The sequence below is a fragment of the Jaculus jaculus genome, chromosome 8, assembly GCF_020740685.1.
Source record: "Jaculus jaculus isolate mJacJac1 chromosome 8, mJacJac1.mat.Y.cur, whole genome shotgun sequence".
In the NCBI taxonomy this organism is placed as follows: domain Eukaryota; kingdom Metazoa; phylum Chordata; class Mammalia; order Rodentia; family Dipodidae; genus Jaculus; species Jaculus jaculus.
The window spans coordinates 61,885,582-61,913,461 of NC_059109.1; the positions used below are offsets into that span (position 1 = coordinate 61,885,582).

Genomic DNA, 27,880 nt, shown 5'->3' on the forward strand with positions numbered 1-27,880 from the left:
GCAAACAAACTCCAGATGCTTGCACCCCTTTGTGCATCTGGCTAATATGGGTCCTGGGGAATTGAACCTGGGTCCTTCGGCTTTGCAGGTAAATGCCATCCCTCCATCCCATCTTTAGTAGTTCTCTATGTTTATTTCCCTCCCTAAATTCCACATTTCATAATATTCTGTTTTTAGGGGTGTATGCTCATGTGTTTAGAGAGTATATGTGCTTGTAGAGGACGACAATCTTGGGTATCATCCGCAGGAATGGTATTCTGTGAGACTGGGTCACTCTGACCTGACCTGCAGCTCACCAATCAAGTTTAGAATAGCTACCAATGCATCCCAGGGGTCCTCCTGTCTATCCCTCCCCAGCACTGGGATTACAGGCTCATACTACCAAACTCAGTATTCACCTGGGAACTAGGGATTGAACTCAGGTCCTCATGCTTATGAAGCAAGCAATGACCAACTGAACCACCTCTTAGACCCACAGTATTCTTCTTTAAACATATTTTAATAATTTTAAATATAAACTGAGACAAGTTTGCTTGAGAAATTGATTCCAGTTCCAAGGGACAATTTGAATTGGATTAGAGTCTCAGGCAAGTAATTTTCCAAAAGTTATCTTTAATGTGTATGCTAAATAAATAATAATTAAGCACAAGATAAAACTGCTTGATTCTTTATCCAAGTAAAATACAGAGGTACACCCACAGTTCAAACTCCACAATCAAGCACCTTGATCAAATTTTCCAAGTTTATTATTCCTCCTTAAAAATTTCATTTGCAAGAGAAAATCGATTCAGATGTATTTGTACAAGATTACCTTTAAAAACAGTATGTCTTAAAATTAATCAGTTACATCTATATCACAATATACAAGCACAGCTTCGTCATTAACCATTGCTCTTCTCTTCATTCAAGTGAAAACAGTGTAACAGATACTAACTAAACTCCTCTGCCCCATATAGGAATGAAGATTTAGGATACCATCAAGGCAAATTAATTCCTAGGACTATCATAAAGGTGATAAATATAAGATTTGCAGGGCTAGCCCCTTCCATTGGAGAGCTCTATAAAGAAAACTCATCTGACTGGAGGAATAACAGGCACAACTACCTAACTCGTCCTATCACACATACAAAACAACAAAAATCATGCTATCTTAAAAATTCATTTTTTATAAATCCAGCCAATAATTTCTTTTAAGAGATAAGTATAACCTTTGCTTTAAGAGATCACAGTAAAGTTAGGTTTAAATACTATAATTAAGCAAAAAGCAGTCATATGTGCAAATATGAAAATTCAAGTTGCTCCTGCATAAAATTGTTTCAGAGAAAATCTGCTGCTTAACAATCACGCTAAGCTACCAACTAACATGTCATTATCCTGCAAGTCACATCACTTGCAGCTAATTTCAATTACATTAATGATAAGTATCACACTGGAATTTTTTCCTTTTGGGTTTTGAGGCAGGGTTTCACTCTAGCCCAGGCTGACCGAGAACTGTATAGCCCAGGCAGGCCTTGAATTTACGGTCTCCCTCTGAAAAACAAATGTCCTAGTTAACCTCAGCCTCCCAAGTTCTGGGATTAAAGTGCTACCAAGCCCTGCTACATTTGGTAATTACAAGTCTACAGGCTTACTTGTTGGTAGCAGTTTAGTCTTTCCTATAGGATTTTTTGGAGAACCTTTGTACCAAACCCTTTCTTTATCTGATGGTTTCCTAAGAACCTTGTTTTTTATCCTGGGAGGAATGCCTGTATTATTATTGACCACAGATTTCAATATGTCATGATTAGTCAGATCATCCAAGGGAACCTTAATCTGGCCATCACATTTGCCATCCTCTTTACAAATTCTAGTGGACCCGAGAAAGCCTTGCACAGCATCTGGGTGCCTCTTCATTTTCAAGAAAGATTTAGAAGTTAGGTCCATGTTTGATTTTGAAATTGCGTCATTCAACTGACTACACAATGTAGACTGTTCAAGACCTGGCTGAGTGCACGGCACAGAGGAATCTTTTGATGTGCTTTCTACACATGAGGGAAAAGAACTATCGCAGCTCACTGATTTAACCAAAGAAGCATCACTAAGGTCCAACTTCTGCCTTCCAGGTGGTCTGTTGTAATCCAACAAAGAGTTAATTCTTCTGACAGACTGACGGACAGGAGTACGCTGGAATTTAAGAGGTGACTTCACTTTTGTTCTATTTGGTTCATTTAAAGAAAGCTTATTAAACCACTGTATGTGATCTGAAACCTTTTTGTGTTCCGCCATTTGTAAGTTTTCACGAACGGTTTTATTGCATTCGTCCACCAGGGACTGCTGCTTAGCAAGTCTCACAGCCCTAGGTTTTGAAGTGATTCTTACAGTGCATGCACTCTGCTGTGAGGAAGAGGCCCCAGCCTTGGCCTCCTGAGGGCCTGCACTTTTCACCACATCCTCTGCAATCATGCTCTCATTCTCTTTTGACTGAGTATTTGCTTCATCTTCTAGAGACTGCTGTCCCTTAGCTTGTTTAGTCCTGAGGACTGCTTGCTGGCAGAGGTCATCTTTTGGTATAACCAAATGAACATCTTTTTCAGGTTCCACCTTTACCTGACTTGAGTAACATCTTACAGGTGCTTCTCTACCAATGTTTTGACTTTGATGTGGTAACAAGTCTCCCTCTGAAAAATAAATGTCATCTTTACCATCATTTTCATAATGTTCCTTTGATTCTCTCACAGTCAAATCGTTAGTTTTAAATAGCTTTTTCTCTGAGTCATTTTTTATATAGCATGCTTCACTCATTTTTTCTTCCTCCATAATAGTTACTGACGACTGCCTGTGATTTATCAATGCATGAAGATTACTTCCAGACTCAGAAAATGCCTTCTGAATCTTGACCAAGGTCTCGGAAGTCAAATTACTTTCATCCCCACTAAGGGAACTTCCCATTGCAATACTATCAGGCTGGCCATGTGCAGTGGAAGGGGTGAGTTCACCGGACATTGCTGGAGACTTTTCAACAGTAATATTGGGCTCCAAAGAAAAGTTTTCCACCTCAAGATTTCCCATTATTGGAGAAGCTTCATTTGGATCTACTCGAAAACTTGAATTACTCGGTCCTGTCCAAGACATCCGGTAACTTGCTCCATCTAGTCGATCTGGAGTCAGTAAGTTTTCCTCAGACTTACTGATATTTTTGAAAGCTAAAATGAAGTAAATCAGTGCTTTTAATAACTTTCAGCTGACCCAATTTTGAAATATGATTCAAACAAATGACAAATAAAGGCACTAAGCATTTGCTTCCTAACATTAAAGATCTGTTTTGATTAAAAAAAAATAAAAATCAGACATTTTCATTTATAAGTACCCCCTAATTGTGGACAGAACATATACTGACAACTTAAAAACGTTCGCTTTTTGGGCAACATCTGTCCAAGCAACTTAGAAGCAAACAACCTGATGTGATGCTCACACAAGTGCAATAGTGGCACACAGCCATGACGAATAACCAACTTCTCTGGGATTGACTAACTGATATGCTCAGTGGAAAGGAAATCGTATCTAGAACTGGAAAACAAGTCAGAATCGTATCCAGATAATGATTCTGCTTCCCATTGTCAAGCTCCTACTAATCTTGGGCTATAAGAGGGTCTATACCCTTTAAATTCTCTCTAAATTAATAATGGTTATCCCATTTAACCAGTGCTGACTTCACTCTTCTCTTTCTCAGACAGGGACGGGAGCTGGGCCTGAGGAGACAAACGACCCAGTGCACTCCACCCTGGCCCCAGCTGAAACCACAGAGGAAGTGGGGAAATGAGCAAGAGTGCTGCTTTCTTAGTGAATCTGTTATCAGCACAAGAGTGAAGGAGATAGAAACTGAAGACACTCAACGCCTACCAAATCAGTGATCCAGAGGCTCCTAGGAGCCCATCACTTAAGTAGACTTAAAATGCTCCCAGCATGGCTCTGGAAATCTTGCAAAAGTGGGGGCAGAAAGATGGTTAGAGCCACAAGTTGGGACATTTTGCACAGACATTGCCTCTCCCCCATAACTGCCTGCTGCCCCCATAATGCATGACCCACAATCCCCATGGGGTTGACCTGCATCCCCAACAAGGAAGGCCTATTCAAAAAAGAGGCAGGAAGGCAGGAAAGGATGGTACCAACATGTGTTGACATACTAAGTATGTCCATATCTAATAAAAACAAAACAAAACAATTCACTTTTCAAATATGAGCTTTCAACTTTTATAGGAGCATATTAACATATCACTGAAATAACAACTGATGCATGGCTCAGGGGTAAAATCCTGACAGCATCGTGTAAATGTACCTTTCTTTGCCAATCTCTCATCAATGTCAGGGCTAAATAGCAGGCCTGTTTTTACAGATTCCATTCCATGTTTTAAACTCTGCTGATTTGCTAGTCGCCGACCAACGTTTTCACCTCTATTGATGCCTGAACATCCACTCTGTGCAGAAAAATAAAATAAAACTGAAAATAATTTCGCTAGAAAATAAAGACAGTTGATGCAAAATGTTAAGATCAATGTTTTTCGTAATTTTATTTTTTATATTTATTTAATTTATTTATTTATTTGGGAGAGAAAGACAGGTAGAGAGAGAATGGGTGCACCAAGACATTCAGCCACTGCAAATGAATTGGACACATGTGTACCTCTGTGCAACTGGCTAACATGGGCCCTGGGGAATCAAACCTGAGTAGTTTGGCTTTGCAGGAAAGGGCCTTAACCACTAAGCTATCTATCCAGCCCAAGATCAAGCTTTTTTATTTTTTTTATTGGGTGGCTTAAGAGATGGCTCAGCAGTCATGGTGCTTGCCTTCAGAGCCTAACAACCTAGATTCAATTCCCCAGTTACCCACGTGGGCCAGATGAACAAGTAGAACATGCATCTGGAGTTCATTTGCAGTGGCCAGAGGCCCTGCTGTGCCCATTCTGTCTCATTGTCTGTCTGTCTTCTTTCTGCTTGCAAATAAATAAAATTGGAGGGAATTTTAATTTTAATTTATTTGAAAGCAGAGAGACAGAGAGAATGGATGCACCAGGGCCTCCCCCGGCTGCAAATGAACTCCGGATTCATATGCCACATTCTGCATCTGGCTTTAAGTGGGTACTGGGTAGCTGAACCCAGGTCGTTAGACTTTGCAAGCAAGCACCTTAACCAATGAACCATCTCTCCAGCCCAGGACCTACTTTTTTCTAGGCATTAAAAATCAAAAGCTAGCTGGGCGTGGTGGCACATGCCTTTAATCCCAGCACTCAGGAGGCAGAGGTAGATGGATTGCCATGAATTCAAGGCCAACCTGAGACTACATAGTAAATTTCAGGTCAGCCTGGGCCAGAGGGAGACCCTACCTCAAAAAACCAAAAACACAAAAGCTAATTTTAGAAGACATATATAATGGAGAAACAATTTTGTAACTAACACAAATATCTGTGTCTGCTAGTGAAAATTTTAGGACTATAGAGTAAGTGCCAGTTCAGCCTGGGCTAAAGTGAGACCCCTACAGACACTTACTACATCTCTGCTGTTCTTTCCCAGACTAAATTTTAAGCGAAGAGATCTTCGGACCTTTTCTTTACGACCAACTTTAGGAGAGAAACAGCCTGCTTTTCCTGATTCAACTCTGAAAGAGGAGAATTTAAAAATATCAGTATAGCATGCAGATCAGAAATTCTTGAAAAATGAATTCTGATAAAATATACAAGTTATATTGTTAATAAGTGAACTTTTAAAAGCTACTTAAAGTATCATAGAAAATCATTGTATATAAAAATTAATTATAAAAGACATTTAGTCATTAGAACAAACTAGTTTGTAAAGCTAATAAAAAAATTAACATTAAACTTTCAACAAAAAACAGGATTTTAAGCAAGAAAAGTAACCTCCAATTAGGCCTTTTTCCCCCTTTCTAGCTGGTATATAAAGGGAACCTTATTAGTAAGATAAGAACTGAGGGTATTTTTATATATAATATTTTGGTAAAATGACAAAGCATCTTAAGAAGAATTATATTTGAAACATAATATCAAATATATACCAAATATTTATCCAATGCAAAGAAAATTCCTGATAAATTACCTGCAAATTTTTTTCCCTGCAATCCTTTTACTTCGTCTGAGCCTATCTGTACTGATCAAATGGTTTCCACTGCTGACTATAGGAGAGAGTGAACTCTGAGATGACCCTTCCAGGCTTGTATCCAAATGAACTATAAAGAATAAGCACACAAAATGACACACATATCTTACTTTCTTTTCAAAGTATAAAATATTAACAGCATTAATTAGACTTAAAGCCTAATTTAACCCCACACAACAATTTTTTAAAAATCACAGTTTCTAGGTAGAAAAGTCAGGTGCTGAAAAGCTGAGAACTACAAGGAAAAGTATCAACTTCCCAATTACTGTTTCCAGTTAAGTTAGATCAGGCACTGACTTTACATTAGCTTGCCATGTTCCATGTGAACAATTCTCAATTAAATTTTTTTAGGCATTAAAAATCAAAAGCTAATTATTTTTAAAAGGAATATATAATTGAGAAACAATTTTGTAACTAACACAAATATCATTGTCTGCTAATGAAAACTGTATTAAATATTTTGTGACATAAAATAAAAACAGCCTCTATAGATTTAGATCAAAATAACAGAAGTCATGGTTAGTTATCCAACCTCATTTGTATCATGATCTGCTATATATCAAAAGTGATTATGGAGCTGGAGAAATGGCTTAGTGGTTAAGGCACTTGCATGGAAAGGCAAAGGACCCAGACGCACAAGGGACAGCATGCATCTGGAGTCCGTTTGCATCAGTTGGAGGCCCAATGCACCCATTTTCTCTCCCTCCCTGTTTCTCTCTCACTCTCACATAAAGAAAAATAAAATAATATTTTAAAAAGTAACTATGAACTGAAAGTTATGAAAAAGGCTACATACACATTTGAATCACACCTAGTATACCTTCAACAAACATGAACTATCAATCCAGAAGGTACTGATAAAGAACTCAAAAATAAGAAGCGATGGGTGTTTTGGAGATGGTTCAGTGAGTAAGAGGGCTTACTGTGCAAGCAAGAGGACATAAGTTCACACCTCCAGCACTCATGTAAAAAGCCAGGTGTAGCTACACGCACCTGACAGGAGGATAGCTGGGCTAACTAGTCAGCTAATCTAGCCAAGAAGTGGCAAACTATAGTAAGAGACCCTGTGTCAAAGAAATAAGGCAGAAGAGTGACAGGACACCAGATACTTCCTCCTCCTTCCTCTGCATGCAGGCTCATGAGTACTAACATTTGCATGCACGTGAACATGCATGCATGTGGCATGCACAAACACCCACCACACTTAGAGAGATAGAAAAGAATTCACAAAGCTCCCCAAAGAGATAAATGTACCGGTGGCTACAAGAAGCAGCCAGACTATGTTATGCATATCAGAATCATAAATAGGTAGTATAGGAATTGTAGATTATTAAAGTTGCTTTTATTTACTAAGAGGGTTCAGAACTCAACCTACCTTCTTACAGACAGTATGTGTTTACTGAAATTTGACTGCGAAAATAGGCCAAATAAAATGGGAAGAAAAAAAAAAGGCTTTTGGGAGGAGAGCTTATAGCTTGGTCATTGTGTTCAAAATAATTCTTTTAACAATGCCTGAAAAAATAAAAAATTGAAATGTAAAAAACTGATTCCTCGTGTTTTCATTGAATGTGAGAGAAACATGAGGGAGGGGACCTTGGGCTTAGTTAGTTTCATTTCATTTTTGGCTAATCGTCAAGTTAATACAAGCCAAGTTGCATTCTGTGCTGTAGAAGATGAAATTAAACTTAAGACCACAGCAACAACAATGGATATTCAGTAGCTAAGAAAGAATTTGAATGTTCCCAAGAACAGAAATTATAAATGTCAGGCTGAAGAGATGGCTCAATAATTAAGAGCTGGCTTACAAAGCCTGCCAGCCCAGGTTCTATTCCCCAGGACCATATAAAGCCAGATGCACAATGTAAATCATCTTGGATTTTCTTGCAGCAGCAAGAGGCCTGGAGTTCCCATATTTATGCTTTCTCTACTTACAGATAAATAAAAGTATTTTAAAAAGAAATGACAAATGTCTGAAATGATATGCCAACCATGACCTAATCACTATGTACTGCATATGTATTGAAATATTACACCATATCCATGAACATGCACACAATTACATGTCAATTTAAAGCAAAAGGCTGAACTTGAAAGGGTTATGCTGATCCTTTCACATATCAGTGTAAACCAAGTTTGTTTTGTTTTGTTTTTGTTTGTTTTTGAGGTAGGGTGTCGCTCTAGTCTAGGCTCACCTGGAATTCACATAGTAGTCTCAGGGTGGCCTTGAACTCATGGTGATCCTCCTACCTCTGCATCCCAAGAGCTGGGATTAAAGGCATGCATCAACATGCCCAGCTCTAAATCAAGTTTTAAAACCTTTGTAAAAGGTACTTGTGCACAACACTGTAAAAATACACCCCCTCTCCAAATTGCAATTAATAGTAATACATTCACACTGGACTTAAATGAATGACCAAATCTCTGACCTTCTCGGCTCAAAAAGACGATAAGAGAGACATTCCTATGGCTCCAGGAGTAATGGAAACAGGTTTGAGACATAAAACCTACACCAGTGTTATCTATAGAAGCCCAAACACGGAGTTACTCATCTGTTTTCAGTAGACATGGCCAAAAGATACGCATGCATACTTCAATGATATTAAATTAGTATCTATTCTAAAAGACAAGGGACCTCACAAAAATTCAGAGAATTGAAAAGCATAAAATTTGGGCTCTTTAGAGTGTTATGATTCTGAATCACTCTCTGCTGACAACAGGCACTGAGGTTCATGCTCACAACCCAATTACAAAATTCTACATGCTACCTGATACTGGTGTAGAACTGCTACTGAAGAGATGACTTGGCAACAGCTCAAAATTCAAATTGTGCCTCATGGACTTCCTCTTCTTACTGGAAAATCCACGAGAAGAGTCTCCTGGAAGTTTACGCTTAGCACTTGGTGTAAGAATCACTGGTGACACGGGCGACTGGGCTGAAAACACAACACATCCCACACATGACAACACACAATAGTGTAGGTGGTCTTAGCTTTTTTTTCTTTTGTCCCGTGCTTATATAACACTCTGATTCTGCTGACACTGTGTTTTGAGAAGAAAAGCACCTGTGCCTGAATGGGGAATGCTGGGAAGAGTGCTTGTGGTGTCTATTCTCCAGCTGTGGGGGAAGTCTGGTATTCATCTATGGCTTCAAGTTAGCCAAGCTGTTTGATGCTTCTCAGTTAAGGAAGGTGCTACTTTGTTACTATATAAGCCATTATCTGTATAAACTCTACATGAACCCTGTACACTGATTTGTTCTAATAAAAATCTTGTGAAGTGCTGATTTTGGCACTCCTGTGTGGGCACAGGTTGGAGTCTCTTGGTTCTGATTAAGTCTCAGCACAGGTCATCCACAAGTTCAGTTGACACCAACAGGGTGGCGGCCCAAATAAGGGGCCCTGCACCCAGAGGTCTGAAGGGGAACTTCAAAAGACTTAGTTCTCAAAAAAACAAGGTTCAGTCTTGAGGATGCTCTCTGGAGGTTCATGAACATCACATTGTATGGTAATTGGCAGGGGGATGAGAATGCAGTAGAGTTGAGTGTAAAATATGAGGCAAGGCCAAAGGATAGGAAACTATATATTCAAACGTTAAAAAAAACTCTTAAAAGCAGAGAAGCCAATGTTTGATACAAACAGCTGCAGTGGCTCTATCAGAACCTGCAGACTACACGATCCCAACTTTATTCTTTGTGTCTTTCTTTCTTTCCAATCTGAGCGCCTCAGCAGGTCAAAGCCACACTGGTCACAACACAACAGGCCTTTTCAGGTTCTTATCAAGCTATTACTTCAAATGTTATGTAACTAAATTACCACTCCGCAACCATTAAAAAGACAAATTGAATTCGAGCTATTACCCCCAAATCAAAAGCATCCAAATTGTAATCATGGATTTGATTATTAATTAAAATCATGTAGGTAGTTATTATTGTTATTCTTTGTACAGCACTACAGAAATTTTCACTGAAATGAATATAACAAATGCCTACCTGTTCTATCCTGTTGAGGGGTAAAAGAGGGTGTTCTGTTAGATTTAAGTTTATTTAGGGCTCCATTAACAAAATCTGAAATGCAAAAAGCACATATAATCATGTAAGCACTTAAAATTTAATATCTCCCTGTCTGTCAGCAATCACTCAAACTGATTTAATATCTTTATAAACACTAACTCTTATTGCATGCCTAACTTACATTACATACTTCTAAGGAAGAGACATAATATGGAATGAAATACAATACAAATAGGTGTAATGCACAATAACAATGTAAAGGAGGAGTTGCTTCCTTTTGAAAAGAGTTGAAGGTCTTCATTAAGAAGCAATGGAAATGGCAAAGATATTTAAGAGATCAGAATGATAAGACTTGGTGATCTGAGATGTGAGAGTGGGTAAAAAACAAATAAAAAGACTGAAAAGTTACACAGCTAATGAGACTCTAATGGATCTGAATTAACTTGTGTAAAGATGGGAAGCAGAGAAATTAATTTGCAAGTTATCAGCCCAGAAAAGAAATGAATAGCTCATTTAAGAAGAGGTCAAAGTATGGGAAGACCAAGCATGGAGGAATAGAACAGAATATTTGCAGAAAAAATGGATAAACATACACCATGGAGGTAACTTAGGCACAAAAAAGTTGCATGTTCTGCCAGCTGTGGTGGTGCATGACTTAATCCCAGCACTTGGGAGGCAAAGGTAGGAAGATTGCTATGAGCTTGAGGTTAGCCTGAGACTACATAAACAATTTCAGGTCAGCCTGGGCTAGTGCGAGACCCTACCTTGAAGGACCCCCCACCCCTCAAAAAGCATGTTCTCTCACATGTACAAATACTAACCCTTAATGTTTGCATGTATGTAAATAGTAGGTGCAATGGGTACAGGCTAAAAACTAGAAGGAGGGCTGGAGAAATAGCTTAGCAGTTAAGGCATCTGCCTATGAAGTCTAAGGACCCATGTTCAACTCTCCAGACCCCACATAAGCCAGACACATAAGGTGACACAAGCACAAGGTCACACATGTACACAAGATGGCACACACATCTGGAGTTTGATTGCAGTTGCTGGGGGCACTGGTACACCAATTCTCTCTCATCAAAAAAAAAATACAAAAAGTAAAAAAATAAATAAATAAATAAATAAAATAACTAGATATGAGACCAGAAGAGGGAACAGTGTTAAGAAAAGGAGGGAAAGCCAGAGGACATATATGACATTAAAGTAGAAAGAAGGATACTGTGGAGGTGAAGGCACAGGGGGAAAAGGGAGAGGAAAAAGTGGAAAAAGAAACAAAAACAAATTCTGCTTGAGTAGCACCATAATGAAATCCAATTCTTTCTATGCTATTAAAAAAAAAATTAATCAGTGGCCAGTCATGGTGGCACACACCTTTAATCCCAGCACTCAGGAGGCAGAGGTAGGATTGCTATGAGTTCGAGGCCACCCTGAAACTACATAGTGAATTCCAGGTCAGCCTGGGCTGCAGCAAGACCTTACCTCAGAAAAAAAATAATTAATCATTTCAAGAAGTGGTCAGAGCAATCTAAAACATGATATAACTGGTAAAAGAGCTAGAGGAAGAAATAACTTGAGAAAATAATCAGAAATTCTGAGTATGCATATATTGGCAGGATTATTCAGCTATTATTGATGTCAATGGGAATAATTTTGTTTTGTTTTTCAAGGTAGGGTCTTGTTCTAATCCCAGCTAACCTCAGGGTGGCCTTGAACTCATGATGATCCTACCTACTGGGATTAAAATCCTGCACCACCATGCCCAGCTTCAATAGGAATTATTTTATGCAGAAATGCATCTTCTATTTTTCAACAAAAATTTTAAGTAACCTTCACTGTCAACTTGATTGATTTTAGAATCTCCTTGGAGACAAACCTCTGGTTATGTCTCTAAGGACATTTCCAGACAGGTTTACCTGAAGAGGAACAACTACTCTGCTTGTTGCCCAGACTAAATAAAGGAGAAAAAGAAACAAAAAAATCTGATGAGCACCAGCATTCACCTGTTTCAGGACTGTAGATGCATAGGGACCACCCACCTGAAACTCCTCATTTTGCACCTTCCCACCATGATGGACTGCAGTCTCCAATCACCTCACACTCCGGCTTCTCTTCCAACCATAATGAACTGTACTCTAATCACCTCACACTCCGGCCTCTCTTCCCGCCATGATGGACTGTATTCTCTAATGACCTCACACTCCTACATCTGTGCCTTTCCCACCATGAAGGCCTGCGCAATCAAAATAACCTTTTCCTTCATTAAGCTGCATTTGTCAGGCTTATGGTAAGTGAAGAGAAAAGTAACTAATATAAAAATAAAATACAGATGTAAGCCCATGTAGCTATAGCCACCTGATATTCGATAAAAATGCCCAAAATACTCATTGGAGAAAAGACAGCCTCTTCAGCAAATGGTGTTGGGAAAACTGGATATATATCTGCAAAAGGATGAAAATAGATTCTTCTCTCTCTCCTTGCACAAGAATTAAATCCAAATGGATTAAAGACCTTAACGTCAGACCTGAAACTCTGAAAGTGCTAGAGAAAAAAGTTGGGGAAACCCTACAACATATTGGTCTTGGCAAAGACTTTCTGAATACAACCCCAACTGCTCAGGCAATAAAACCACAGATTAATCACTGGGACCTCATGAAATTACAAAGATTTTGCACTGCAAAGGACACAGTGAAAAAAGCAAAGAGGCAGCCTACAGAATGGGAAAAAATCTTCGCCAGCTATATATCTGATAGAGGATTAATACCTAGGATATACAAAGAACTCAAAAAGTTAAATAAGGAATCAAACAAGCCAATCAAAAAATGGGCTATGGAGCTAAATAGAGCATTCTCAAAGGAAGAAATACGAATGGCATGTAAGCATCTAAAAAAATGTTCTACATCACTAGTCATCAGGGAAATGCAGATTAAAACTACATTGAGATTCCATCTCACTCCTGTCAGATTGGCCACCATCATGAAAACAAATGATCATAAATGTTGGTGGGGATGTGGAAAAAGAGGAATCCTTCTACACTGCTAGTGGGAATGCAATCTGGTCCAGCCATTGAGGAAATCAGTGTGGAGGTTCCTAAAACAGCTAAAGATTGATCTACCACATGACCCAGTTATAGCACTCCTAGGCATATATCCGAAGGAATCATCTCATTTCCTTAGAAGTACGTGCTCAACCATGTTTATTGCTGCTCAACTTATAATAGCTGGGAAATGGAACCAGCCTAGATGTCCCTCAACTGATGAGTGGATAATGAAGATGTGGCACATTTATACAATGGAGTTCTACTCAGCAGTAAAGAAAAATGAAGTTATGAAACTTGCAGAAAAATGGATGGACCTGGAAAGGATCATACTAAGTGAGGTAACCCAGGCCCAGAAAGCCAAGCGCCACATGTTCTCTCTCATATGTGTATCCTAGCTACAGATGATTGGGCTTCTGTGTGAGAATGAAAATACATAGTGGCAGAGGCCAGTAAGTTAAAAAGGAGACATAAAGGGAAGAGAAAGGAAGGGAGGAGGGTATTTAATAGGTTGATATTGTATCTATGTAAGTACAATGATTGAGATGGGGAGGTAATATGATGGAGAATGGAATTTCAAAGGGGAAAGTGTGGGAGGTGGAGGGAATTTCCATGGGATATTTTTTTATAATCTTGGAAAATGCTAATAAAAATTAAAAAATAAAAATAAATAAAAATAAAAAACAAATAAATAAAAATAAAATACAAGTTCTTTATGTGTGGTTTTTTTTTAAGTTGGAATCTGGTAGGGTTTGTTTGTTTTATTTTTGTTCTTTACTTGCAAGTGTGGGGGAAAGAGAAAGGACTTACAGTGAGGGAGAGAGAGAATGTGCACACCAGGGCCTGTAGCCCCTGCAAATAAACTCCAGATGCATGCACCACTTAGTGCATCTGGCTTTATGTGGTACCAGGAAATCGAATCCAGCTTGGTTAGATTCTGCAGGCAAGTGACTTAATCACTGAACCATCTCTCCAGCCCTTGTTTTGATTTTAACCCAAATAGTCATCAAATGTCACTCAAAACACTCAGTGAAATTTAAGCTCAGAAATTGTGCAATATAGAATTGAGAGATCTCGACCCACAAGCAAAACAGGCACTAGAGAATATCAAATCCATCAGTAAAGAACAAAAACAGGAAAAGCTCTTGCTAGTAAGTAAGGAAACCATTTGTGGCAACAAGACAAAGGTTAAGATGAGAGGAAAAAGACAAAAGAAATAGGAGTAGAAAAGAGTCAAAGCTGAGGGGAAAAAAAAAAAAAAAAAACAATAACGTAGCCCGCAGCAAAGCCAGGAGTAGAGCTGTACCAACCGTTCCTCCTGTATTTTGAAACCTTACTGACTGCATTATAGACCACTCATGCATATATGCCATTACCTACAGTCTTTAGAGAAATAGAATTATGGGGTGTAGAGATGGCTTACTGTTTATAGGCACTTGCTTACAAAGCCTGAGGGCCTAGGCTCAATTCTCTAATACCTGTGTGACTTCAGATGCACAAAATGGTGTGCATGGAGTTTGACTGCAGTGGCAAGAGGTTCAGCAACCTTGCATTCTCTTTCTCTCTCCTTGCAAATAAGTAATAAATTATTACAAAACTTTTAAAAGAAGAAAAATCTATCTTGGTATGTAACAGCCTCATGGACTAGCGAAGCCATCTTATTTATCACCCAGCACTGCACCACTGTCTAAGGCAGACAGCACAGAGGAGTGCATGCATGCATACACGCACTCCCATACACTGCAGGAACAAAAAGGTTATGATAGATAGGTGAGACATCTCTTAAAAACAGTTAATATAACCCATTTTAGTATAAACTCATTACATGGATATATGTATCACATTTTTAAAGTCAAGATTCTTCTAAGCAAATACAGTTGAACTATATGAATATTTGTAGTACTTCTATCACCCTCATAATAGACTATCTACAATGTAAGAATAAATTGCCCATGCAATTGCTATGTTTTATTAAATTTTGCTGAAATTTACTGATACTTGGCAAATGCTATCCTAATGTGTCCAAATACAGCACCACTAAGAGTATAGTACTCTTGCCTTTAATTCCAGCACTCAGGAGGCTGATATAGGAAGATAAGTTCAAAACCAGCCTGAGTTACAGAATTCTAGGTCAGCCTGGCCTAATAAGACCTTGCTTCAAAAACAAAACTAAGGGCTGCAGAGAGGGCTTAGCGGTTAAGGTATTTGTGAAGCCTAAGGACCCGGGTTCAATCCCCCAGTACCCACATAAGCCAGCTGCACAAGGTGGCGGCACATGTGTCTGGAATTCATTTGCAATGGTAGAGGCTTTGCCACATCCATCCTTTCTCTGTTTCCTTCTCTCTCTCTCAAATAAATTCTTACTTTAAAAAGGGAGCCAGGTGTGGTGGTGCACCCCTTTAATCCCAGCACTCAAGAGGCAGAGATAAAGAGGATCACCATGAGTTCGAGGCCACCCTGAGACTACATAGTGAATTCCAGGTCAGCCTGGGCTAGAGTGAGACCCTACCTTAAAAAAAATAAATAAAAAAAAAAAATAAAGGCGGGGGAATAAGTGTGGGGCATGTTGGCACACACCTTTAGTCCCAGCACTTACTTGGGAGGAAGAGGTACGTGGATTACCATACGCTCAAGGCTACCCTGAGACTGCATAGTGAATTTCAGGTAAGCCTGGGCTAGAGTGAGACCCTACCTTAAAAAACCAAGAGAAAAGTTAAAAAAAAAATTTTTTTTTAAAAGGAACAAGACAGTCAATTGGTTCTGATACTCAAGAGAAGAAATTTCCTAAAACAGGAAAATGACCTGTCTTTTTTTAGTGCCTAGTGACATTCATGCCAATTCTGTCTTTGAGAATTTCTAGTACATGAACATACTATAATTTGATTATATTCCCTTTCTAGTCCACCCTGCCCCACCAATATCCCATTAATCAACTTCCTCTGTCTTGACCAAGAGATGAGAAATTTTATCAACTTCATCAGGACATAATTTCTCCAAATTAATTCCCTATTTAGTTCATACTTCTAATCCACACCACGAAGACCTCACATGTGTGTTACTGTCACACTTGTCGCCATTCTTTCCCACCTCCAAGTAGCAATTCTCCAAGCCAGACTATTTCATAAGACATGCCAATCACAGGGGCTGGAGAGATGGCGTCACTGTTAAGGTGCTTGCCTGCAAAGCCAAAGGATCTTGGTTCAATTCCCCAGGACCCACGTAAGCCAGATATACAAAGTGGCACATGCATCTGGAGCTTGTTTGCACTGGCTGGAGACCCTGGCATGCCCATTCCTTCTCTCTCTCTCTCTTTTTCTAGAAAGAAAGAAAGGAAGGAAGGAAGGAAGGAAGGAAGGAAGGAAGGAAGGAAGGAAGGCAGGCAGGCAGGCAGGCAGGCAGGCAGGCAGGCAGGCAGGCAGGCAGGCAGGCAGACAGACAGAAATGCCAATCATGTTATGCTAATTCTTTAGCCTAGCACCAAGTTCTAATTCCATACAATGAACCATTTATTCAAATCACACCTATTTATAGACACAGACATAGATTAGTATCTTCCTCACACAAGCCTTTTCACAGAATCTCTCTCATCTACTATATTTTTTAAGTTTTCTGATTCCTCCACCCAATTTTTCTGCATTCATTATACCCATTCTTCAAAAAGTCACAGGTTGAGGGCTGGAGATATAGCTCAGAAGCAGAGTGTTTTTCTCACTTCTTCCAAGGACCTAGTTTAACTCCCAAAACCACAATGAATGAATGAATGGGTGGGTGGGTGGGTGGGTGGGTGGGTGGGTGGGTGGATGGATGGATGGGATGGATAGATGGATGAGAAGGTTCACTTTGACTTCCTCTGATGAGGCACTGGTTAGTATGGTCCAAGGAGCCTCCCTGACATTAGACTGTCACTTACCTCCAACACTTTGCCTTCGTTTTCTCTTGCATTCTCCAGGAGTTTCATATTCACCCTCTTCAAAGCCTTCCAAGGATGGAGTGGCACAGAGACCATCAATTCCTAACATAACTGGTATCTTTTCCAAGATAAAATCTGGCACACGCCCTAAATGAAAAATGGGATAAGATATTATCCACCTCCCACCCCACAACATCACACACAGTAAGTAGTATCAGCTCTCTAAATGCTGTCTTCATAGTTCACTTGGAAGAAATGACTCTCCCTCACTTAAACAATTCATGAGCTAATAAAACAACTACCTCTTACCAATTTCTGATGAACAGTCAATCAGAGTCTGTACCACTGCTGCCTGTAAACGCAGCCTCTTCTCTGTGTTAGCAGACATCTTTCCATGCCCTTCACTCGTCTGAAGAAGATTTGGTGCAAATATTACTGCAAGATTACTGCTGTCCATCTTATTCTCACTTGATCTTAAATGACAAAGGTTAATTTTTATTACATGGAGATAAGGAACAGAAATACAACATACTAGTCACATTTTGAAGACATTTTACTTTAATGGTCACATACAAGTCAAAGTACAATTACCCCACCTATTCATGTACGTAATTGGTGAAAGAAAGACACATAGAGAAGGGAGACAAAAAAAAAAAGCACTGGGGTATCGTTTGGTAGTAGAGCTTGCCTATGATTCAGAAGGCCCCAACTTTGATCTTTAAAATACAGAACAAGAACAACCATAAGAAATATTTGGCCTCTGTGTATTTACACACGTCATTACAACTACACTGATCAGTTTACACATTGCTCTTCCACATAAACATGCTTACTTCATTGTCAAAGCAAAATCACACGTGGAACACTCAGAAGCAGAAGGTGGCAAATGTGTATAAAACAAGTGGATCTAACATCAGGAGAGGCACATTTAAGAAGCAAAGCAGAAATATATTTAAAAAGTTATCAAAACCCACTCAATGGGGAAAAAGGGAGGGTAGCAGGGATTGTAATCATTATATATTCTCTATATGTAAGGAAGCAGTCAATAAAGTTAAAAAAAAAAAACTTTCCGGCCTGGAGAGATGGCTTAGCGGTTAAGCGCTTGCCTGTGAAGCCTAAGGACCCCGGTTCGAGGCTCGGTTCCCCAGGTCCCACGTTAGCCAGATGCACAAGGGGGCGCATGCGTCTGGAGTTCGTTTGCAGAGGCTGGAAGCCCTGGCGCGCCCATTCTCTCTCCCTCTATATGTCTTTCTCTCTGTGTCTGTTGCTCTCAAATAAATAAATAAAAATTAAAAAAAAAAAAACTTTCCAGTGTGGACAACAAATCTGTAAACATCAATAAACCATTCAAAATGTAGACTCTAAGATAGCAAGAAAATATTAAATCATTTGGTATACTGTTTCTTAAATGGGAATAATTATTATGAAATTTGTTAACTATAAAGTCTTTAGGAGTTGAATAATTAAATTCTCATTTCTTGAGACTTTTTAATTATTACTTACCTAAGAGATACATTCCTGAGAAAGTTAAAGAAGTATCTTAATATATCAATTGTATGATCTGCCATAAGACAGGAGAGCAACATCGTAGCTTTATTCCTCTCCTCTGTTCCTAACTGCTGGGCTTTGAAAAGTGCTTCATGCAAATCAGCTGGCAGAGCAGGCTCTGGAAGCTCCCTGAAGAACTGCTTCAGAAGCCCCGCGACATCACAAGGAAGCTCAGAGGACAGGCAGCCTTCACCACAGTCCAGCTTATTCTGAAAGAAACACCACACTCTTGAGCACTGTAGACTAAGCACTTATTAATGTGATAATGTTTGCTATATTTAACTGAAGAATTTCTCTTAACTCTTGTTCAAATATATTTTTTTCTGAAGACTTAAAATAATAAAAATGAGTTGAGCATGGTGGCACACACCTTTAATACAAAAAAAAGTTTGTTTTCACTTTATTTAGTATTTTATTGGAAATGAAGACCACTAAGCTCAAAGTATTCTTTACTTTTGAATTGGACAGATGGCTTAGCAGTTAAGGTGCTGACCTGTGATGCCTAAGGACCCAATTCGCCAGTACCCACATAAGCCAGACACACTAGGTAGTGCATGCATCGAGTTCATTTGCAGTGCCTAGAGACCCTGGCACACCCATTCTCAAGGCTAAAGAGATGACTTAGCAGTTAAAAGCACTGGCTTGCAAAGCCTGATGGCCTGGGTTCGATTCTCCAGTACCCACATAAAGCCAGACGCACAGAAACACATGTATCTTAATTCAGTTGCAGTGGCAAAAGGCCCTAGTGGGCCCATTCTCTCCCTCTTTCAATCCCTCTCTCTACTTGCAAACAAGTAACAAACTACAAAATTTTTAAAAAATAAATAAAAATGGTTCAAATAAAAATCAGTTTAAAGCCAGGCATGGCAGCACATGCCTTTAATCCCAGCACTTGGGAAGCAGAGGGAGAAGGACTGCCATGAGTTCAAGGCCACCCTGAGACTACAGAGTGAATTACAGGTCAGCCTGGATTAGAACAAGACCCTACCTCAGATCAAAATCAAAAAACAAGCTGGGCATGGTTGTGCACGCCCTTAACCCCAGCACTCAGGAGGCAGAGGTAGGAGGATCGCTGAGTTCAAGGTCACCCTGAAACTCCATAGTGAATTCCAGGTCAGCCTAGGCTAGAGACCCTACCTCAGAAAAAGAAAAAAAAAAAAATCAAAAAACAGGGCTGGAGAGATAGCTTAGCAATTAAGGTGCTTGCCTGCAAAGCCAAAGGACCTTGGTTTGCCCCAGGACTCATGTAAGCCAGATGCACAAGGTGGCGCATGCATCTGGAGTTTGTTTGCAGTGGCTGGAAGTCCTGGTGTGCCCATTTTCTCTCTCTCCCTCAATTAAATAAGTTTTCTAAAAATAAAAAATAATAATAATTTAAATATGCTTACCTTTAGTGCCCTTAGACGAGTAACAGATCCCGACTTCCTAAAAAGCCCTTCTGTATGGATGTGCTCTTCCAGTGATGTGCAAGCATCAACAAGAAAGCTGCAAGAGAAATGCCTTTTCAAGTGGCCAGATACACACCTCACCAAATCTATTCCCTTCCACATGTATGAGCTCCTTCCAGGAGCTCTAACACCACAAACCGTAACTCCTGTGGGAGATCATCTTCGTTGTCCTCCTTTCTTCCCTTTTCTCTAAGGCCCACCTTTTTACTCATGCCAATTTCAATAAGCCTGCTCAATTTTACATTCTTTTGTATCCTACTCTTTCTCTACTTTCTTGGATAGCACAAGGCTTGTCTTACTGATCACCTCCACATCATCATGTACTCCAACTTCAATCGGACATATTGATCCTCACTACTCAGTGAAACATCTCAGATTACCAATGGCCTCTATTAACCAAAATCCATTCACTGTTCCCTGTTGCTTGACCGAACAGCATGTGACATCTGACCACTCCTCTGCTCAAAAATACTAATGTCAAAATACTACTGCTCAAAAATAATACTGCTTTTTTCCCCTGCTACTTCCCTAAACTGCTCAATCTTCAGGAAAGTAGCAGGTTCTAGCTCTTCTGCCTAATGTCTACAAGGTTGGGCTCGGTCCAAGGCCTTTTTTTTCCTCAGTTTTTCAAGGTAGGGTCTCACTCTAGTTGACCTGGAATTCACTATGTACTCTCAGGCTGGCCTTGAACTCACGGTGAGCCTCCTACCTCAGCCTCCAAAGTTCTGGGATTAAAGATGTGTGCCAAAATGCTTGGCTCCAAAGCCTTTTTGTGTTGCTTTTTGAGCCTCTCATGAAGTTCAGGCTAGCCTTAAACTTGCTATGTTCCCAATGATGACCTCGAACTCTATTTGGTTTTTTGAGGTAGGGTCTCCTCTAGCTCAGGCTGACCTGGAATTCACTATGTAGGCTCATGTGGCCTCAAACTCACAGTGATCCTCTTACCTCTGCCTCCCAGGTGCTGAGATTAAAGGCATGTGCCACCATCCAGCTGACCTTTTAATCCTCAGATCCCTACTTCCCAAGTCTGTGATTACAGGTATATGCCACTTTCATATGGACCAAAGCCTTCTTTCTCTCTTGTGTCTCTAAGGACAACCTTGTACAGCACTCACATTTTTAAATACCTATCATCTATTACATATGTCCCCAAACAAGGTACTTTTTCTCACTCCAACACTTCCTCAGGAAAGTAGGATACTTCCCAGTCCTTGTGAATCCTTTTCATATTAAGGGATGTGTGCTCAATTTTTCATTATGAACAATAATCACAACAAATTAGAATGCATGCCAGCTACAAACAAATGATATAGCTGTACTGATGCATAGTAGTTGCATTACCAACCCTGAATATAAAAGATAACCAGTAGCCGGTTTTAGCTAGTTTTTTTATTTTTTAATATTTTATTTTTATTTATTAAATATTTACTTGAAAGAGAATGAAAGAGGCAGATAGAGAGAATGGGTACGGCAGGTCCTCGAACTACTGCAAACGAACTCCAGATGCATGTGCCACCTTGTTCATCTGGTTTATGTGGGCACTGGGGAATCAAAACCTGGGTCCTTAGCCTACAGGCAAGCACCTTAACTGCTAAGTCATCTCTCCAGCCTTTAGCCCGTATTTTAAAAATTGGTTCAGAAATTGCAAGTTTTCAGTCATTATTCCTGGGCCTAAGAATCTACAATTCAAACTGCTGGAAATTATAGATTTTCACTACAGGAAAATCAAAACTTTCATAGGTTGTGTAAAAACTGAAACAGTAAGTGGTAACTTTACAAAAACTATGAATCTACACCTAAAGATGGATGGAGGAATCTTGTACCATTGTGGCAGGGTGTTCACCAAACCCTTGAATGAGGCTCCAAACCCAAACTAACTTATTAACTAGACAAAACATAGACAACAAGTGAACTGAGAAGTTTCTTTGACACTATTTTTGCCAGACTTGGTAGGAGGCAGAGGTAGGAAGATCACGGTGAGTTCCAGGCCAGCCTGGAACTATAGTGTGAATTCCAGTTCACCCTGGACTACCACACCCCTCCCCACCGCCGCCACCAACAAAAACGAATCCTTATGACATTAATTTACCTAGTAATTTCTATCACTTAGCCTAAAAGTTTATTGCTAAAAACTAAGTGAATAGAACAAAAACAACTAGATTTCTAATATTCACTCAATTGCTGGACATTAAAAGTGCAAGTTATGAAAAGTTCTAATTTTTATATTAACTAATACTGAGAAATGACATTATTTGGTTGGACACAAAGGTATGCAACAATTCAACTATTTTTAAAACTTCTAAGACAGTTTGAATATTTACTTATTTTCAAGCTCTACTTACCTTGGAATGTGTCCATATTCTGGTACAACAGAATGTGGTAATGCATGGAAAGGTACTCCAAATATTTTACTCTACAATGACAAACTCAGTTACTCCATCAAAATATTTGGCATAAAGTAAACTTTCTTAAGCATTAGACTAATTAAAAATCTTCAGAATGGTCATGCTTGGTGTACAACTTTAATCCCAGCACTCAGGAGGCAGAAGTGGGAAGATCACTGTGAATTCAGGCCACCCTGAAACTACACAGTGAATTTCAGGTCAGCCTGGGCTACCTATCTTGAGAAAAATAAATAAATAAATAAATAAATAAAAATAAAAATCTTCAGAACAAAAAAAAGAAAAAAAACCTAAGCTATCAATCAAGAAAAAAACCCTACAATTATTTCAAGTGCTACTAACAAGTCACCACTATTTTGGACATGGTAGATTATAGGAGTACAAAAATAGCCAAGATTCCATCACCACCTCAATCTAGTGAATTCATCCCCTCTCCAATCTGATGTGTTGAACTCAATACAATTAGTACTCAAAAATGAAATTCTTAAACTGAATTTAGCCTAAGTATTAACATTTCCTCTCAAATATAGATTTCTCCAGTGACCTTATTGATGATATTGGTTATCCTATAAACACTAACCAACCAAAGGCTAAGACCCTTGATAAGCAAAACAGTAATTCCTGTCAATAATACATCTTACTGTACATCAGAAGTATTATTTTTCAATTTAGTAATTTTTCTAATCTCTACGAGTTTTGTTCAACTATGTACACAAGGCTAAGATTCTGTGAGTACTTAAAAGTTTTATTTAGTACTCTAAACTTACTTTTAAAAATGCACATTCGGTAGGGCCAGAGAGATAGCTCAGCAGTTTAAGGCACTTGCCTGCAAAGCCTAAGGGACCCAGGTTCAATTTCCCAGTACCCACTTAAAGCCAGATGCACAGTGGTGCATGTGTCTGCATTTTGTTTGCAGTGCCCATTCTCTGTGTGTATCTCTCCTCTTTCTCTCTCTCCCTCTCTGCTTGCAAATAAAGATTTTTAAAAATTCAGCTCAACTATAAAAAAAATGCACATTTGGATCTGAGTACACACAGGTCCTCAAGAGTAACTCGCATGCTAGGGGAATGCTTTTGTCACTAGTTCTGTACCTGCATGTGACACTTTAAAATATGCCTATTAAGAAGGCTGTGGCTTTGTACTGATTTGAAAAAGTTAAGCCTAAATGAATGCATATTCAAAATTATAGGGGATTTTGAATCTTATATTTGCTTAGCTTAGATGCATCTGCTTCCCACAACTGCTCTTGAAGTACTTACAGTTAAGAATATCATTAGATACTGTTAATATTTCAACATAATAATGAGATTTTACTTGGGCTTCAAGCACTTGGCTGCATTTATTAGACAAATATTCAAGACAGTTTCAAATCCTGGTTTTTCTATTCTTTCACTGAGTAATCATCAAATTAACATTTTCTGGGATTCGGGATATAGCTTAGTTGGCAGAGTGCTTGCCTAGCAGGTAGGAAGCCCTAGATTCTGTCTCATGTACTACATTACTGACTCTGATGGCTCATGCTTATGATCCCCACCCTGGGAGGTGGAAGCAAGAGGATCATACTCAAGTCATTGAGTTCCAGAAGAGTCCAGTCTCAAGCCAAAGAAAACAAAACAATTCTGCCAATCATATCCTCACTTGATTTTACACAGGGTCATAGAAAAAAATGAGCTAAAACATATAAAGCATCCATCAGGGTCTAAGAAAGAATCACATATGCAAAGCATGCTCTTTGCCTTTAATCTAGGTAGGAGGAGCACTGAGAGTTGAGGCCAGACTGAGACTACATAGTGAATTCCAGGTCAATCTTGGCTAGAGCAAGATCCTACCTCAAAAAACAAAACAAAACAAAAACCTTGAATAAATGGCTTTCTTTTTAGTAACAAACTCTATGCAACTTGAGGATCACTTAAGTTTAAAAATCCATGGACTGGATAGATGGCTTGGCAGTTAAGGTGCTTGCCTGCAAAGCCTAAGGACCCAGGTTATACTCTCCAGATCCCAGGTTAGTCAGAGGCACGAGCAAGATCACACATGCCCACTAGGTGGCACAAACTCTGGAGTTCAATTTCAGTGACTGAGGCCCTAAATACTCTCTCTAAAAAATTAAATGAATAAATAATTTAGAAGAAAAAAAAATCCAGCTATTAGCTGGGAGAGTTGGTACAGACCCCTACCTTAAAAAAAAAAAAAAAACACTTTATTTTAATGTTAGTATGGGCAGCCTGATTATTTGGATAAATTAGAACTTTCTTGATATTGTACAAAAAATGCTAAAATAAATCAGATGCTAAAGTCAATGTTAGTCTGTGACTAACATATAACATACACTTAGAATAGTTAACTTACATCACTTTTTTTTTTCTTTGAGGTAGGGTTTGACTCTAGTTCAGGCTGACCTGGAACTATGTAGTCTCAGGATGGCCTTGAACTCACAGTGATTCTTCTACCTCTGCCTCCCAAGTGCTGGGATTAAAGGCAATCACCACCATGCCAGGCTCTTTGCATCACTTAATAATTAGCTCCACAAATAACTTGTATTTAATCTTAAAAAATAGCATATCATTAAGTATTAGAATATCACAGTATGTTTTAAAAAATATTTTCCAGTTTTCTCTAAAGCTAAAGAAGGACTATTAACTAACAAATATCAGCGCTAAAAAGAAAAAAAAATTAATTACCTGTCTTGTTATGTCACCCGTGTGTAACAGAATGATCTTTGTATTTCTTTATTTGAATATTTTACCGTCATATCCACATGAATTTCTATAACATGACTATTGACTAGGCTACAGATAACTGTCCTAACAATTACCTTGTCGTCAGTGTAACAGATGTGAAGTGACAGGCACTATGCTAGGCCTACCTACAGTCTTTACTGTTATTCCTGCCCCCAGACCCCTATACAATTCAAAAAGAGATTCCATAATTACCACTTAGACAGTAGGAAGGTGAAGCTTGGTGGAAATAAACATAAGTTAACTATAAAGCAGGGATAAAATTTAGGTTTGTCTCACTCCAAAGGCATCAGGTGTTTCTGTTGTTGTAAGGAGTTAAAGTAAAAAATGATATATATGAAATATTGGAAAGCCAGTTTTACAATCAGAAGTAATTATTGTAATGTTTAAATATAAATAAACATGTTAGGAGGGAGTGGTAGCACATCTCTGTAATCCGAGCACCTTGGAGGTTAAAGGCAGAAGAGATCCAGAGCTTAAGGAAAGTAGGGTGGTAGTGGTGGTGAACGCCTTTAATCCCAGCACTCGAGGCAGAGGCTTGAATTAGAGTGAGTTCCAGGTCAACCTGGGCTAAAGTGAAACCCTACCTTGAAAAAACTAGAGTTTAAGGAAGTTTCCACTGAGTGAGTGTGAGATAATCCTGGACTACATGAGATTCTGTCTCAAACAACAAAAAGTATGAAAATTAATTTTGTTAGTTTTTGTCTCCAAGTAGTAGAAAGTCCCAGTAAATTATGTACATAAACTTAAAATAAGGTGATTTATAATCAATCTATTTTTCACAATGAAATTCCTGATTATTCAATGAAGGTGCTGATGCTCATTGTACAGTATTTGACTAACAAGGATGGAAAAAAACAGGGGTGGGGGGCTGGAGGCCTAAGAAGTAAAATATTTATGATGGAGAATGGAATTTCAAAGGGTAAAGTGTGAGGCGGGGGGAGGGAGGGTATTACCATGGATATTTTTTACAATCATGGAAAATGCTAATAAAAATTGTGAAAAGAAAAAAAAAGAAAATACTGCCAAGCAACAGGCTTGCTTTCTCAAATCAGTAAACACAGAAGTATATGAAGCCTATTTCTAATGATTGGTCACACTTTCTCACTCCATACATTCAGAAATGCACTGACTCCTCTATGCCTCCAAAAACTACTCATTTTTAAATGCAATAAAATTGGCAGGTGTAAATATAGTTTCATATGCCTGGTACTGAAAAACTAATAAACTGGCAATATCTGGAAACACGTGATTGCCATTGAGGAATATTAATTAATTAACACTTAATTGCAATTGAGAGATATATTACTGACATCTAGTGGGCAGAAGCCAGAGACGCTGTTAAACATCCTCCAATTCACAGGACATCTCCACTATCCCCCAATAATTCAAAACTCCAATACTGTTAAGGTTGGAAACCCCTACAATGTACAATAACCAAAAATTTCTTAGGGGACAAAAAAAAACCAAGATTACTCTTTTAACATCCCCATGGATTGGATCGAATCAGGCATACCTATCATCTCTCTTTGATCCAGAGAATGAACCAGGTGGTCCTAGGCGTATCACTACCTCTGACATTTTAAAATTTATTTGAGAAAGACGGAGAGGGCGAAAGGGTGGGAGAGAGAAAACGAATGGACGCACCAGGGCCTCTAGCCACTGCGAAGGAACTCCAGACACAAGCACCACCTTTTGCATCCGGTTTGTGGGTACTGGGGAGTCGAACCTGGGTCCTTAGGCTTTCGCAGTCAAGCGCCTTAACCAACCGCCAAGCCACCCTTCCAGCCTCCCTTTGACATTCTTAAGTCTGTTTTCGCACAACTTACCCCTGTTTCTGTGGCTGTCGTACCAGGTCTCCTGCGATCGCCTGGTCCACGGCCACCCTTGACCTTGATGCCATAGGCAGCCCGCAGCTGCTGCAGCAGGGCCAGTCGGACCAGCCTCGGATCGCACATCCCGGAGGCGTCGCCCTCTCTCCCAGGCAGGCCCCGGGCCCTCACCTTCCACCGCAAGTTCCAGAACCTCTCAGTTCGCGCTCCCCCGCTCCGCCTTCCAGCCGCCGGCCCTCGTTGAGCCCACCCGCCACTCGCACAGCTTTCCCTCGACCCGCTCCGCGCCGCTCCAGCCTCCCTCCGCCCGCGCCTCACTTCCGCCCTTCCTTCAGGCCACCCAGCCCCGCCGCCCGCTCAGCCCGCCCTGCGCCCTTCCGCGACTCTCGCGACCTCCGGCATCCGCGCCTGCCCCGGCTGCCCGCCCCCCGACGACCCGCTCCACTCGGGGACGTCCGACGACCTGCCCTCGCCCCTCCCTCCGGACCCCGCAGGCCGCCGGGCCAGCCGGCAGCGCGGGCCGCTTCCAGTCCCGGTCCCCGCCCGGGCTGGCGCGCGCCGCCACCCCGGGTCACACGCTGCTCCCGTAGGCCATCGGCCTGCCCGCGGGCCCGGCCCGCACGCCGGCGCGTCTCGTCCGCTACGGCCCAGCGGCAGGCCCCATGCCCGGCCCGCTGCCCGACCGCGGCCGCCCACAGCTCCGCGGCCCCGCGAGGCTCGAATGCAGCGCCGCCGCCCGTGATTGGCCGAGCGCTGTTTTCAAAATCAGGACCCCGCGGGCTGCCCGGGAGCCGCCTGTGCGGACCGCGGCC

The 27,880-nt window shown here is 40.1% G+C and overlaps 1 protein-coding gene across 1 annotated transcript; it reads right to left on the bottom strand.

Moving 5' to 3' along the window:
- Window positions 1-592: 592 nt before the first annotated feature.
- Arhgap11a (Rho GTPase activating protein 11A) lies at window positions 593-27,329 on the bottom strand. The gene is made up of 12 exons (XM_004669722.2): window positions 27,066-27,329; window positions 22,439-22,509; window positions 20,037-20,133; window positions 18,604-18,857; window positions 17,410-17,573; window positions 17,101-17,247; window positions 10,136-10,210; window positions 8,913-9,080; window positions 6,088-6,217; window positions 5,524-5,632; window positions 4,316-4,454; window positions 593-3,182 (listed from the first exon to the last, which is right to left on the bottom strand). The coding sequence occupies exons 1-12, from the start codon at window positions 27,192-27,194 to the stop codon at window positions 1,612-1,614; spliced, it is 3,054 nt and encodes a 1,017-aa protein (XP_004669779.2). The 5' UTR covers window positions 27,195-27,329; the 3' UTR covers window positions 593-1,611.
- Window positions 27,330-27,880: the final 551 nt, after the last annotated feature.